General features: G+C 57.6%; 5 protein-coding genes across 5 annotated transcripts; 3 read left to right on the top strand and 2 right to left on the bottom strand.

The window, feature by feature from the left end:
• Positions 1-242: 242 nt before the first annotated feature.
• Positions 243-2,731, bottom strand: P152DRAFT_457032 (uncharacterized protein). Its single transcript, XM_033679147.1, has 4 exons — positions 2,449-2,731; positions 1,032-2,397; positions 772-980; positions 243-718 (listed from the first exon to the last, which is right to left on the bottom strand). Exons 1-4 carry the CDS (start codon positions 2,500-2,502, stop codon positions 692-694), a joined length of 1,656 nt encoding a protein of 551 aa, XP_033535284.1. The 5' UTR covers positions 2,503-2,731; the 3' UTR covers positions 243-691.
• Positions 2,732-2,871: 140 nt separating this feature from the next.
• On the top strand, positions 2,872-4,613 carry P152DRAFT_433044 (8-oxoguanine DNA glycosylase). Its single transcript, XM_033677455.1, has 3 exons — positions 2,872-3,140; positions 3,188-4,107; positions 4,165-4,613. The coding sequence occupies exons 1-3, from the start codon at positions 3,046-3,048 to the stop codon at positions 4,332-4,334; spliced, it is 1,185 nt and encodes a 394-aa protein (XP_033535285.1). The 5' UTR covers positions 2,872-3,045; the 3' UTR covers positions 4,335-4,613.
• A 27-nt stretch (positions 4,614-4,640) lies between these two features.
• P152DRAFT_287594 (uncharacterized protein) lies at positions 4,641-6,127 on the top strand. The gene has a single exon (XM_033674983.1). It carries the CDS (start codon positions 4,958-4,960, stop codon positions 6,116-6,118), a length of 1,161 nt encoding a protein of 386 aa, XP_033535286.1. The 5' UTR covers positions 4,641-4,957; the 3' UTR covers positions 6,119-6,127.
• A 1,452-nt stretch (positions 6,128-7,579) lies between these two features.
• Positions 7,580-11,297, top strand: P152DRAFT_465526 (cellular morphogenesis protein; the record flags this gene model as incomplete). Its single annotated transcript, XM_033680634.1, has 2 exons — positions 7,580-11,015; positions 11,077-11,297. The coding sequence occupies 2 exons, from the start codon at positions 7,580-7,582 to the stop codon at positions 11,295-11,297; spliced, it is 3,657 nt and encodes a 1,218-aa protein (XP_033535287.1).
• A 1,147-nt stretch (positions 11,298-12,444) lies between these two features.
• P152DRAFT_448083 (uncharacterized protein) lies at positions 12,445-14,904 on the bottom strand (the record flags this gene model as incomplete). Its single annotated transcript, XM_033678032.1, has 1 exon — positions 12,445-14,904. One exon carries the CDS (start codon positions 14,902-14,904, stop codon positions 12,445-12,447), a length of 2,460 nt encoding a protein of 819 aa, XP_033535288.1.
• Positions 14,905-15,075: the final 171 nt, after the last annotated feature.

The following is a 15,075-nucleotide window of genomic DNA, read 5'->3' on the forward strand; positions in this document are numbered from 1 at the left end:
GAGTTGTGAGGTGGATTGAGTGTTGCCTGTCGAGGTTGGATGGAACGGTGATGTATTAGAGTATGGGGTGAGTTGTTGTTGTGGGGTCGTCTCAGCTGTTTCAATTTCTATTTCAGGGTCTTCCAGGTGTGGCGGTGTTAATGGACAGCAAGGAGGGAGTGGCAGCAGGTTCGGTTGAATATTCTAGGAGTCGGCCAAATCGTGAAATTGTTCGGATTGCAACAAAGGCAAAGTAGTAATACTTATGGTATATTGCGTTTCACAGGCATTTCTAACAATAGTCGGCTCCTATCATATCAGCTCCTTCATATGACAGCGTCTGCGCCACACCTCCACGCAACAAGACTCAGGAGACTTACGAGTTACGACATTAGGTGAATGGTACGGAGTAGACTTGGTATTGAACGACGGCAAGACACCGGCATCCAACGTCCAAATGCTTTTGAATTGATCTGCGATACGATACATTCACAACGCCATCGTCCCTCGAAAAAGCCGCAACGACGAAAAAGCCCTTTCGAAACCCTCATCATTAACAGCCCTGATTGTATCGCCCGTTCTAGGCGTATGAAAAGTCCTGGCCGTACCGGTCGGAGCAACGGATGGATAGAATTACATGTCGTGGAAAAGACAGTCTCCACACCTTCCTACTGAGTTTATGTTGTCGTGCTAGAGAAATGAGAATGGACGACTACCATGCATTGACGTCGAAGTATTCCTGCGATGGATGTTAGCTATGCACCTCGAAACCCGATGGAACTGTATAAATACCTCGCTGAAGAACGAAACCACGACGGTGCGGTCGGCGAATTTCCGGCCGGCCAACGCCTTGAACGCTCGCTGCGCGGACTCCGGCTGCTCGAACTTGACGAAGATCTTCCCGACGCCAGCCGATTGCCGTCCGCCGCTGGGACGCGGGATTTTGAGGTCGTTGACGGGGCCGTATTTGGCGCATTCTTCCTTGACGTCTTCGCAGATTTCTAGGTGGGTGGGTTAGTAATGGAAGTTAGGGGCTAGATGGGGTGACGTACCTTCGTATTCGTCGTTGTCCATCAGTTCTTCGGGTGTGACCATGTTCAGTAGCTGGAGCACGCGTCCCTGCTCTAACTCCTCCGTCGTCGTCCCAGCCAGCATCGTCATCGCATTGACGCCCATCTCCAAGCCCGAGGCCTGTTGCTGACCGATGCTCGCCCGCTGGACCTTCAGATGCTCCTCACCCAGCTCCATACCGTTCAGCCCTTCGACAGCGATGTCCGTGCTCGACGGATCGGTGTATTCGCAGAACGCAATGCCTCGCGACTCCTCGGAGCCGATGTCTTTGACCAGCACAAATTTCTTGAGCTCACCGAACGATTGCAGCAGCTCGGTGACTTGCTCGTCGTTGAGATATGTCGGGACGTGCGAGATGCAGATCTTGTTCGCGGAGTCGCGGACCACGGCAGCGAGCACGCCTTCGGGCTCCTCCGCGTCGTCCAAGGCAGGCGCAACGATGTAGTCTTTCGGTCGTCGGATCGATAGCCCGGCGGTGTCTCCGTTCGATGCACCGTTCGATGCGGTTTTGGCCTCCATGCTGATTCCATCTAATGCCAACGCCATCGTCGCATCTTCCGGCGTCTTGAACTCCAGCAGCGCGTACGCTCGATCCGAAGTGATCTGCGCGACCAAGCAAGGGTTCTCACCACTGATGACGTTCAGCCCGTTGAGTTGGAGGTTGAAGAACTCCACCAGCGACTCATCCGTGGTGGTTGCCGGGATATTATACGCGAACAACCGCTTCGCCTGCCTCGCCTTCGACGGCTTCAACGACGATGTCACCGCCGCGCTAGTTGACGGGTTCATAAACGCCTGCAACCGGCTCGGATCCATCGGCTGCTGCCGCGGCGCCCCCGGCAACGGGAACATCCCCGACAACTTCGCCTGCTCCGCCGTCACGTTCTCGTATCCCGGCGGCTTGATATCCCACTGCGTCAACCGCCGCTTCCGCTGCAACACCCCCACCGTCCCCGTCAAATCCGGCGTCGGTTCCCTCTTCTTCGCCGGGGGACTCTTGCTCCGCTTCCGCTCCCGGTCGCCCCCCCGGTCACCGCGGTCCCGTCGTCCTCGTCCCCCACGGTCGTCGAACAGGTCGCGGTCCCGTCGCGGTTCGCCATCGTCAGCGCGTCGATCACGGCGCGGGCCGCGGTCGCCGCGCTCCCAACCGCTGCGGTCTTCGCGGCGGTCGCGGCCGGCGTAGCGGTCTTCGCGCTCGCGCTCGCGGTAGTCGCGACTGGAGGAGTAGGTGTCGCCGTCGTAATCGCGGCGGGAGGAGCGGTGGCCGTGGGGGGAGCGGGAGCGTCGGCGGGTGGTTCGGTCGCGGTCTCGGCGGTCGTCGCGCTCGCCTCGGTCAGCTCTCGAGGACTGGAGGATTGGTGAGTGGTGGTTTAGGAGTGGGGAGGGGAGAGGACTTACGTAGTGGTCTCGCGACGACCCGTGTCGGGAGGAGGAGTAGGTTTCGCCGTTCATCGCTGCTCACGGGGGTTGGGATATCCCTCGATTGGAAGTGAAACGCCAAAGTTTTGCGCGTGGTGATATGCGGGTCCGTAGCACGAAGACACGATAGTTGCTTGGGTCGTGTCGTCGATGGATCCGAAATGAAGGGCGACTGGCACCGACCTGCGATACGATTCAGGACGAGATTGGTGAGGGAGCGCAGATAGAATTGATGATGATCAACGGGGAGGTTCAGCAAAAGTTCCAGCGTTCAGTTCATGTTGGCGTCTGAACAGCAAAGTCTCGTGGCAAGGGTTTGGCGCACTGGTCGTATTCGTCCGCCGGATCACAGTGTCAGATATGATGGATGAATGTTCTCCTTATTTCGAAGCGCGCAGTCCTCGACTTTCGTTCATTTATACGTTCGTCAATTGTATAAAAAGAGCAAGGATAAACCGCTTTGTGTACTGAGCTATCATGTCCATTTGGTGATTTTCTAAAAGAGCCTGGACCTTGGAGAGAGCCCCTATATTGTTCATAGTTGTTCCCCTGTCCCGCTCCTCTCCAACAGCGAAGATGGGTGTATTACGAACCTCCGAATGGCAGAAACTGCCCATGAGTCTCAATGAACTCTGTATAAACACCACCCTTCGCTGCGGCCAAACCTTCAGGTGAATCCCCCCTGTTTTCAATCCCCGCCTCTTCCTAACATCCCTAGATGGCGCCAATCCCCCTCCTCCGAATGGTCCATCGCCCTCCACGGCCGCATCCTCTCCCTCCGCCAGGACGCCTCCCACCTGCACTACCGCACCGTCTCCCCCTCCCTCCCCACCTCTAATAAAACTCCTCTACCCTCACAATCCCTAGATAAAGACGATACCGTCCCCCTCCTCCACCACTACTTCAACCTCACCCCCCACCTCCCCTCCCTCTACGCCCACTGGTCCGCCCTCGACCCGCACTTCCGGCGCCTCGCTCCCCGCTTCACCGGCGTGCGCATCCTCCAACAAGACGCATGGGAGGCCCTCGTCGGGTTCATCTGCAGCAGCAACAACCACATTTCTCGCATCTCCTCGATGGTCGAGAAGTTGTGCACGCACTTCGGGACGCTGATCGGCGAGGTCGACGGGGTGAAGTATTTTGATTTTCCGGAGCCCAAGGCGCTGGCGGGGGAGGGGGTGGAGGGAAGGCTAAGGGAGCTGGGGTTCGGGTATCGGGCCGGGTATTTGTGGAAGACGGCGAAGGTGGTGGATGAGCGGGGGGTCAGGTGGTTAGAGGGGTTGCGGAATCCCGAGGCGTGGGGGTCAGGGGCGTCGACGATGGCGGAGGGGGGACGGGAAGGATATCGGACGGCGCATGAGGCGCTGTTAACGCTGGCGGGGGTCGGGCCGAAGGTGGCGGATTGCGTGTGTTTGATGGGGTTGGGGTGGGGGGAGGCGGTGCCGGTGGACACGCATGTGTGGCAGATTGCGCAGCGGGACTATCGGTTTGGGAAGCGGGGGCAGAAGAGCTTGACGAAGGGGACGTATGATGCGGTGGCGAATATGTTTCGGGGGTTGTGGGGGAGTGAGGCGGGGTGGGCGCATTCGGTGCTGTTTACGGCGGATTTGAAGGCTTTTGCGGAGAAGGGGAGGGAGGGTGTGAAGAAGGTTAAGGAGGAAGAGGAGGTGGAGCTGATGCGGTTTAAAGAGGAAGAGGGGACGGTGATGGAGATGAAGCGGATTACGAAGGAGGAGGAGACGGTTGTCGCTAAGGCGTTGAGGAGGGATAGTCGGAAGAGGAGCGTGGTGGAGGATGAGGAGAAGGTGGTCACGGTTAAGGGGGAGGTGGTTAGGAGATCGAAACGGCGGAAGCAGACGGGGTGAGAGACATGGTGGACGCCAATGAATGATACCTAGCAAGGCTGTTAGGAGCAGCTAATTGTATGTATAGTATTCACGCAGCAATGAGTTGAAGCTTATGGTGAAGGACAGGCGTAATACTACTACTGATCCTATGAATCGAACTGTTCATTCAGTCAGGGTCTCTTTCTGCCCAACAATGATGGTGCCAGTTATTCGAATATTGAACATCAGGGCTACATACAACCAATAGCTGGGAATTCGGGGAGCGTTTCATGTCTCTTGACTTGCCGATTCGATATTGCAGATGTTGAATGTTGAATCTCGGATCATGTACGGGAATATCAAGGAGTTAATGACATGGCTCACGTGCTGTGAATGTACCATTCCGTCAAGGATCAACGTCATCCATATTATTCTTGAGTAAGGTTGAACCAATTCAATATTTCCTTTCCTTCTCCGTCTCATGACCATTATTTGTCCTACGATTGATTCAATTCCCTATAAATTCACGTCCTGCCGGATTTCCTTCCTGTCACCGAAGAACCGCCTATTACAATAAACATCTCAATCCTCCTCACACCCCGCAAACAAAGACTATTTACACGACCAACTATAGGCCAATACCTTCCCATCCGACCACCATCATGCCCCAACCCCCCCAACCAGGCGAACCAACCTCAACCCCCCGCCCCCCCCGCCCCCGCTTCTTCCGCAACTCCTCCCCCCCCACCTCCCGCACCCCCCACAAACAGCTCTTCGCCTCCCTCCACCGCCTCACCACCCTCCACCCCCCTTCCTCCATCCCCCCATCGGGCGGCCTCTACTCCGGCGCCCTCGGCGTCGCCCACCTCCTCGCCCTCCTCCACCCACTCCACCCCTCCCTCCGCCTCGACGACCACTCCCTCGCATCCTGGTCTGCCGCCTACCTCCACCGCGCCGAGGAACACATGAAAGACTTCCCCGGCCCATCGCCCAGATGCTGCGGTGTCAGAGATGATATACTAGTGGTTCTAGCGCTGGGGGCCGCAGGGACGCAGGACACGGCGCTGGTGGAGGAGCTGGTACGGTATGCTGCGGTGGCATGCGACCCCGACGCCGAGAACGAGTGGCTGAACGGCCGCGCGGGGTATCTCTACCTCCTCCGCCTAGTCCGCGTATCCTTCCCGAACAACGCTGAGGTTGCCTCGCTCATCAACGGCGCGGCGACGGAGGTGATCGACGCGATACTCGAGGCGCCGCGGCCGTGGACGTGGCGGAGGAAAGCGTATGTGGGTGCGGCACACGGGGCGATGGGGATCATCGTGCAGATCGTGTTGACGGACCCGACGCGGGCGGGGGAGGTGGAGGCAGATTTGGGGGCGTTGTTGAGTTATCAGTTTGAGAGTGGAAATTGGCCGAGTTCGATCCCGGTGGGGCGGGATCGGTTGGTGCAGTTTTGTCATGGGGCGGCGGGGATGGCGACGTCGTTGGTGAGTATCCGTGAGCACTTTCCAGCGCTGCAGGAGCGGATTGACGGGGCGGTGAAGAGGGGGCGGGAGTGTATTTTGGAGCGGGGGCTGTTGACGAAGGAGCCGTGTCTGTGCCATGGGATCTCGGGGAATGCGCTGGCGCTGGAGGATGAGGGGTTGGAGCATTTCTTGTCGTATACGACGGGGCATGAGATGAAGGGGATGGAGCGGGATGGGATGATGGAGCGGAGTGAGGAGCCGTGGGGGTTGTTTGGAGGGGAGGCGGGGAGGGCATGGGCATGGGCGGTGGTGGATTCGGGATTGGAAAGGAGGGTGTTGGGGTATAATGATATTTGAGGGGTTGGGACTGGGAAGATTACACGGTCAGGATGTGGTGGTACAGGCGGCAGGACGGCTGCTTCTGGGGTTGGCCGACTACTTCTACTGGTCGCAGGATGGACTGCTGGTTCAGGATGGGACCTCCGATGACCATTACGAAGGACGAAACGCATGATGCACCTCGACACCATATGAGGATGGAGAGCGTGAGGTCGGGACACCCATGGCATGACGCGAGACACGATGAACGCAAGAGAAGCAGAGCCATGATCAGGCAGCGTTCCTCACCCGTCGCAAGATGTATACTTAAAGAAAGAAAGTACCTTGTGTATTATTATCATTTGAGACGGATTCGATCTCAGGATCCTGGTCATGCTGGGCTGGTATTGGTTGATAAGTGACCGACGAGGGACCCTGTTGGTGCATGATGGACATGTGGGATGTCGCAGGTCGACGACCTGTAGATTTGTGATGATGTTGTAGGAATTACTTGGAGTGGGATTGACTGAAGTAGTTCCGTTTACACTGTTAAGAAGATCATTTCCAATACCAATGTGAATCTCTCTGTTCTCTCGATTGTTCCGATGATGTCAAGGGGTCAAGTCTGAGTACAGTAGGGCTGTAAGGTGTCAAGGCATCCAGGGATCAGGCATCAAGTCATCCAGGAACCAGGCATCAAGGCCATCAGGGTCTTCAGAGAGTATCCACATTCCTGATTGGTCGGGCGCCCCGGCAACACGCTAACTTCTTCTTCTCCTCCTTTAATTAACAATTGTAAACGAGGGCCATATGAATGACGATGATGCTGTTGACAATTGACCGCCAAACCGTGAAATCTCATAAAGCCATTCCTTCTAGATAGATCAAAACATACCGAGTAACCCCCCCAACCGCCAATAAAGCATCACCAGCCGTTTGTATCACCTGTAGTTCTTCTAGTCCAACCTCCACCTTCTATCTCGGATGGAAATTGTAAACCCGCTCTGTGCCTCGCGTTTGACAAGGATCTTTAACCAGCAATTCTTCATCTCGGAGCCATTAGGCGATTTGGCGTGCAACAGTAATTCCATGGGCCAGGCATTCCCCCTGTAGCGTTGCTAGTGGTGAGAGCCTGTGCGGAGGCTGGCGCTGCGGTGCTCTGGTGGAGTTCTCTTCCACGCACCACCGACACTCACGTCTACCAGTTTCAGTGTCACCAACTCTCACTCTCTTGTCACTGTCTTGTCACTCTCTTCACCTCCTCTTCACTTTTCCAGGTTGCGAACCTATTACACTCATTTTCCCCTGATTGGGACATCTGAATTTCTCCGACTTTCGTTCACTTTGACTTCTTTTTCTCCTTCTCCCTTTCTTTCTCTACGAATCTCCCTTCGGTTCCCCTATCCCCCGAAAGCCATGCCGATAACCAACCGCAAGCGATAACGATTCCAGCGAAACCCCTCAATCGTCATCAACTTTCTTCGGCCTTCTCTTCAGGCCATGAGGATCCATTCCTCATGGCTGCCATGCAGCTCCCAATCCATCGCCTCCTGGCTCATCACCACCGCCTGCTTCCTGGTCCCCACCTCGGCCATCTCCTTCCAACCCTCCCCGTCACCCAACCTCGACCTCTCCCAACTCGGCCGCGTCGCCTTCGCCGGTGATTTTGATGGCGTCTCACTCTACGAATACCTCGGTCAGTCGCAGGACGCCAACCTCAATGGGACCCAGTCCCTGCTCGCCCAGTTTCCCAATGGCGCGTTCGCGAGCGTCGCCAACGCCGATGCATACATCCAGACCATCTGCCCGTTCGTCTCGAAGGACGGCATCTTCCACGGCGTGGTCGTCGGCGGGAATTTCACTAGCCTCGGCGGCGTAGAGGCGCAGGGCGTTGCGCTGTTCAACGCGACCTCCGGCAAAGTCACCGCACTTCCCGGCCTCTCGGGACGGGTATCGAGCGTCTACTGCGATCGGGAGTCGAGCACGGTATATGTCGGTGGGATGTTCACGGGCGAGAACTCGACGAACGCGATCGCGTGGACCGACGAATGGACGAACCTGCCGTTTCAGGGATTCAATGGACCGGTGACCGCGATCACGAAAGCGCCGAATGGGAATATCGTGTTCGGGGGGTCGTTTACGGGGCTGGGGAACTCGTCGGCGCCGAAGACGAAGGATTCGCACTCGGTTGCGATCACGTCGGCGGAGATTACGGCGAGTCGGTCATCGGGTGCAGCAGGATTCGGCGACCCAAAAAATATTGTGTGCAAGACCGGAAATCAAGATGGGCCCGGGAATACATGGCTGCTTCCCGATCGGAGCCCCGGATTTTGGCAGGCGAAGTTTGGGTTTGGCTTCCTGCCGACCAAGCTACGTCTGTATAACACGGTGCAGCCGAATCGAGGGACGAAAACATGGCGATTAACCGCGATGCCGATCAACGGGATCATGAACTTGACATATACCGACCCGTCCGGACAAAAGAAATTCTGCGACGCGCAATGTCCACTCCCGGAGAAGAACTCGACCTTCCAGGATTTTAGCTTCGTGAACAGCGTCGGCATGGACGCCGTCCGCATCGATATCTCCGACTGGTATGGTGACGGTGCAGGCCTGAGCGGCATCGAGATATTCCAGGACGACATCTATTCGTATGCCATCAACGACTTCAACCAACCGACGTGTGGAGGCAGTTCGACACGCCCCGAAGCGACGAGCACCGGTCCCTGGGCCATCGCACCATCCGGCCTAACCAATTCCCAATATCTGGCCGCAAATGTAGGTGGGAACGTGGATCAGGACGCCCTGACCGTGGAATTCCAACCGGACATCCAGCATTCGGGGAACTACTCAGTGACTGTCTACACCCCCGGCTGTCTGCAGGACAGCACCTGTGCCACGCGAGGCCGTGTCATGATCAGCGGCACCGTCGGCTCGGATCCTCCCATTTCTACTGAAATCCACCAGACCAACAGCTTCGACAAATACGATCGCGTGTATTACGGTTACGTCGACGCCTCCAGCAGCGGCTTCCGTCCTACCGTCACCCTTCGACCGAGTCCCGGCCAAAAAGGGCCCCTCAACGTCGTCGCTCAGCGCGTACGGTTCGAGATGGTCTCCTCCGGTGGTGGATTGAACGGGATCTATGAATACAATCCCAGCGTCACCACCGTCGAAACCGACTTCTCCCGATCGGACATCAATCGCGCGGGATTGGAGATGGGCGACCGCGCGCAAGTCAACGCCCTTGCCGTCCAAGGACAAACGACGTTCGTCGCAGGCAATTTCTCCTCGCAGAACTTTAGCCACATCTTCTCCATTGGCGGCTCGGACGTCGTGTCGCTCTCCGGAGACGGGTTGAACGGCGCCGTACGCACGATGACCCAAGACGGATCGACCCTCTACATTGGCGGGGCCTTCAACAACACACGGGACAAATCCGCCCAAGGCCTGAACAATGTCGCGACCTACTCTGTCCCCGACAAAAGATGGCAACCGCTCGGAGCCGGCGTCAACGGCGCGGTCGAGTTCCTCGTCCCGTTCAGCATCAACGTCACCGCCGACACCCCCGAGCCTGCGATCGCGGTGAGCGGGAAGTTCACCGAGGTGCTTGCGTTCGGGAACAACAGCGCGACCGCCGTGGACAACATGGCGATCTGGGTCCCGTCGCGCGATAACTGGGCGGTCAACCTCGATGTTGCGCTCCCGTCGATCAGTGGCATCGTCACCGCACGAACTGACGTCCCGGGATCTGCTCCTCTCTATGCTGGCGGGGTCTCCTCGCAATCGCTTGGCGTGACGGGTGCGGTTGGATTAATCAGCGGAGAACGTCCGTCGTTGCAGAAGCTTCCTTTCAAGGTCCAGCCGTCTACGCCCTCGTCGATCCAAAAGCGACAGGATACACCTTCGAACGCCACCGGCGCCGTGACCGGCCTAATGTATAATGAAAACGGACTAAACATCACCATCCTCGGCGGCCACTTCTCCGCCTCAGGCCCCGACCCCTCCTCCCCCATCCACAACCTCCTCTTCCTCAACGGCTCCAACGACGACGCCCTTTCCGGCATTCCTTCCCTCTCCCCCGAATCCACCATCCTCGCCCTCGCCACCCACCGCACCACCCTCTTCGCCGGCGGCGCCCTCACTGCCCCCGACCCCTCCGACCCCACCACCCCCCTTTCCGCCCTCCTCCTCTACGACCTCCTCACCGCCTCCCTCCTCCCCACCCAACCTCCCGCCCTCACCGGCCCCTCCCCCGCCGTCCACGCCATCGCCCCCCACCCGTCCTCCGCCGACATCTACATCGGCGGCGCCTTCGCCTCCGCCGGTGCCTTCACCTGCCCCGCCCTCTGCATCTTCAACGCCGACCGCGCCCAGTGGTCCTCCCCGTCCAACGGCCTCGCCGGCTCCGTCAATGCCCTCCTCTGGCTCTCCCCCGCCAAACTCCTCGTCGCCGGCGATTTCGCCGTCGCTGGCGTCTCTTCCTCCCTCTCCCTCTTCGACGCCGACGCCCGCGCCTTCGCCCCTTTCGCCACCGCTCCCCCTGGCCCCGTCTCCGCCCTCTGCGCCGCCACTCCCGACGGCGCCCAACTCTACATCTCTGGCAGCAAATCCTCGGGTACCCCCTACCTCGCGAAATTCGATGGTGCTCAGTGGACGGAATTCGGCTTCGGCGCGGGGCTCGGTGCCGACTCGGAGATCCGCAGCCTCCAGGTGTTCACGACGAGCGCGAAGCACGGAGATAGTGCGCTGGTGGAGCAGAATCGCGCGCTGTTGGTGATGGGGAAGATAGAAGTAGACGGGTTCGGGAGCGTGGGGGCAGCGGTGTTTAATGGGACGGGGTGGGTGCCGTATTTGTTGGTCGGGGGTGGTGATGATGGAGGGAGTATCAGCGCGGCGTTCGTGGAACGACCCGGGAATTTCTTCATGTCTAGTGGTATGTTCCCCTCCTCCCCCATCTTTCCCTCAAATCTCAAGCTAACATCCGTGATTTCCAGCCCATCACCTCGCCACCGGCTTCGTTGTCCTCATCGCCCTCGCCATCGCCCTTGTCCTCCTCTTCCTCCTCGTTGTCGCCGGCCTCCTCGCCGAACGCTACCGCCGCCACCGCGACGGCTACCTGCCTGCGCCCACCGGCGTCGACCGCGCGCACAACGTCGCGCGCATCCCGCCGGAGCATCTGTTTGGGAGTGTGGGGGTCGGGAAGGGGAGGTTGTGATGGGTAGAGATTAGAGGGAATGTATGGATGGCGTTTATCGGGATCTGATGGGCATGTATGACCTGGGTAGGACGGACACGGCGTGGTTGCACATCTCTTACAGCGGCATCTTTTTATTGCATTTTCTACGACGCACATACGTGTGTTTTCTTTCCTGAAAACGGAATTTTTCAACCCCAGTGTGGTATCACCTTCCGCAATACCGCATGGTTCTTTGTTTTTTTTTGGCTTCGGCTACATTTCATCGACCTTCCACTTTCCACTCTTCATGGGAAGGAGGGATTTTTCAAGCGACATCATCCACCAACGCCGCTGTCTAGACCCACATGCACACACGAATGCCCCCTTTTCTTATGTACCGCCCTCGCGCTTACTCGCCTTTTCTCGGTTGCGATACCGATACCAACCGCATTGCTTCCCGCGAATGTAATGTGTACTTGTCGCGTGCGTCATGCGGCGTTGTCTGAATAGTGGTATGGAAGAGGGACCGGAGACGCATGATAGGCGTTGTTGATACCTTGGTGAGCGGCAGTCGAGGAAACTAAGCTGTGCGCTCGGTTACTTATATAGAGAATGGAATGGTTGAATGAATGGACGAGGGGATTTACGTGATAAATTGTGATTCGTGATGAGGCGATGGAGCCAGGATTCGGTGATGTATTACATTAAGCCCAAAGAATAAGTGAAGTGGATTTGATGTCTGGGGAGCAGAATTTCACAATGGGTAGGTGAATTGTCGATGGAATTTATATACCCAGTTTACACAAATCATTTCAGCGGAAATAGATAATCTGGCTGTAGTGTAGTGGTTATAACACCACTCGTTTCACAGTCCACCGGTCAAAATGAAGTATCGGGAGTACGTTGGGAAAACCTCAGGGGGTTTCCCAGGGCCTCGAGGCTTATATTTTTGCTCTTTTGCTGGACATCACCATCACCATGCCTACGTCGTTCTCCTTTTGCTCTACACTGTATGCACGAGTGAGTGCTATGTCTTCCATCACCTGTACTCCTATGTATCATGGCAACGCTAGTGTGCTCTACTCATTCTACATCGCCCTCCGTCTCTTGACACATTAGATAGATATCATCCCCGATATCTTCCGTCACCCAGCAGTAGAGCAGAGTTTCCCTATCCACCCCTCCCTCACAACCACCCACTCTCCCCAAACCTCTCCTTCCGAACCGCATACCCATTCAACATCCCCCCTTTCACCACCCCCTGCGCCTCGCCTCCTCTTCTTTCCCCCACCCCCGCATGCGTTCTCCGTCGATTCAATACCTCCACCGCATTCGGATCCACGTTCCCCACCACCCGTATACTCCGCTTCAACTTCACCCTCCGCCTCTCCGCCGCCGCCTCCCGCCGCGCCTCAAACACATTCACATTCCGAAACAGCCCTCTCCCGCCGCCCAACGCCCCCATCGATGGCCGGAGCAGGTGGACGAACGAGTCGCGTTTCGCGGGGACCGTCAGCGAGTCGCTCCCCGTCTCGTGCGGCGTGCTACGGACGCGGTGCGCGCGGTGGTGGCGCACTGAATGTTTGTCGAATGCGGTTGGTTGCTGGGACTTCGCGCGGGGTTGGGGGCTTCCGTGCCGCTTGGACATGCACCAGGAGGACATGGAGAGGTGGCGTCCGAGGACGTTATGGAGGACGTGCGAGGCGGAAGAGGGCTTGCGCATGGCGGTTGGGGAGACGTCGCTGGTGGGCGAGGGAGGTGCGGATGTCGCGGAGGGGAAACGGAGGTGCGGGAGGCGCTCCATGGTCTGGGGGTAGGGGATGTGGTCGTCGGCGGCGCCGGGGCGGGCGGTGGAGCGCCAGAGCGGGTCGGTGCGGCCGCCGTCGCTGTACCACGAGAGGCTCTGGGAGGCAGAGGCGTCGGAGAACATAGACATGGAGTGGCTGGGGGCGTCGGAGGGTTTCCGCTCAGTGTGGTCGCCGCCGATGATGCGGACCATCTTAGCGAGGTGGGCTTTGGAGTTGTGGCGGGCGGCAGCGACTTTGGAGGGGAGATGGAGGGGGAGCGGCGGCTCGTTGATGGGTTGCTTCTTGGATTTCTTGCCTTTCGGATGCGAGGTGGGCGGTTTTGTGCGGGTGTAGTAGGCGGATGAGCGATAAGATTTGGGGGCGTAGCCGGCGTTTCGAAGGCGGGGATCTGTCCCACCTTCCTCGCGGTCTCGTCGTCCGGAGGGGGGTGGCGAGCGGGAACGGACATATCGGTCTTTTTCGGTTTGGTTCCTTCTGACTTGCCGGGGGAGAACCATCTTGAGGGGAGCGGCGGACAGAGGGCGACGTCGGCGAGGACGTGGTTCACTTTCGTTGGATTTCTTGCTCGGAGTCGGTGGTGTGTCGTCTCTTATTACTATAGCACCAAGTATCCTGTGCGCCTTGCTGTTCTTCCGGCTCCAGAGGGGTGATGGTGGTACCAGTCGAACTTGTTGGCCATCATCGTCATGATCGTCGTCCTCGTGATTGGAGCCAAACTCTTCGTAGCTCGTGCTCCCGGGATGGTGGGCTGCTATGTCGCGATACTGTTCAACGAGCTGTCTATGGTACTCATCAGAACCTTCGTCTTCACCTTCCTCCGTCTCATCCTCGCCCCCATCGTTTCCGAACGGTGGATTATATCTCCCTGGACTCTCGGGTGCACTGACGGACCCCGCGCTATATCTCGCGAGCGGACTACTAGGTGAACGACCCGAAGAAGCAGGTTTGCGGCCCGGCATATAATGCGAGTAATCCCGTGAACGAGGTTGTACGTTGCGGAACAATGCTCGGTGTCGACCCCGCAGTGCCTCTGCTGGATTGTCTTCTAGAATACCAAGAGCAGCTATTGCCTTCTCACTAGGTCCCCTGTTCACCGACCCTAGTGATGATGTCTCAGTGGGACTAGACGCTATGTAGTGAGGGGATGGTAGGGAGTCGTTGAACCCCTGTTGTCCTGCGGGAGGAATGAAAAGCGAAGGAGGTGGCGCAAGGGTTGGTGATGAATGATACGGGAGATGATGAGCTTTATATGGTATCGAACGACGTCCGGGCAGCTCTGGATACGACACCGTTGGCGGAGACGAGGGTTCTGCAGGCAATGCAGCCCAAACATTGCTTCTTTCACTCATGCGGGCGTGCGAGACATCCACTAGAGACTCACCAGATCGGTGTGACGCCCATTCTGGGGTGGATCCCACACTCGGCGAAGTGTCAGGAAGAAGTAGATCATATACGCGTAGTTGCAAGGACGTGGGGTATTTGACACGCTGGAGCTGCGGTGTACTGGCGTTGGACGATCGATAGCTCGTTCGTCGACTGTGGTCAAGACGTTTGCCCGGCTCCAAATCCTCATACTCATCATCCAACCGATCCTCCGAAAAACTGTACACGCTTGACGGACGTTTGATGCGATGGGTCATCAGGAGCTTCGACGCTCGATCTCGAGGGATGTTCCGTGATATTCGTTTCGCATGGCCTCGAACCGGTGCCGTCCGTTTGGCAAATGCCTGGAACGGAAGGGCGGCGCTAGGGGTGCTTGATATCGCAGAACGACCATTGAAATCTAGCTGCTCAGGGCTCCCGCGATACTCCCCATACGGATTGTAACTGGCGTGCATTGTAGCTGATTCCACAGCTTGGTGATAGAACGGGTATTATGGAAGATTGGACCATCAGAGACATGACTTACGAGGCGTTAAGACTCCACGAGACAAAGAAAACTATTGAAGAGAGAATGCTCTCACTTGAAAGGAAAGTGACTTGCTAGACTACGGAAAGGGAAAGGCAGC

The sequence above is a fragment of the Eremomyces bilateralis genome (genome assembly GCF_010015585.1).
Source record: "Eremomyces bilateralis CBS 781.70 unplaced genomic scaffold P152scaffold_6, whole genome shotgun sequence".
In the NCBI taxonomy this organism is placed as follows: domain Eukaryota; kingdom Fungi; phylum Ascomycota; class Dothideomycetes; order Eremomycetales; family Eremomycetaceae; genus Eremomyces; species Eremomyces bilateralis.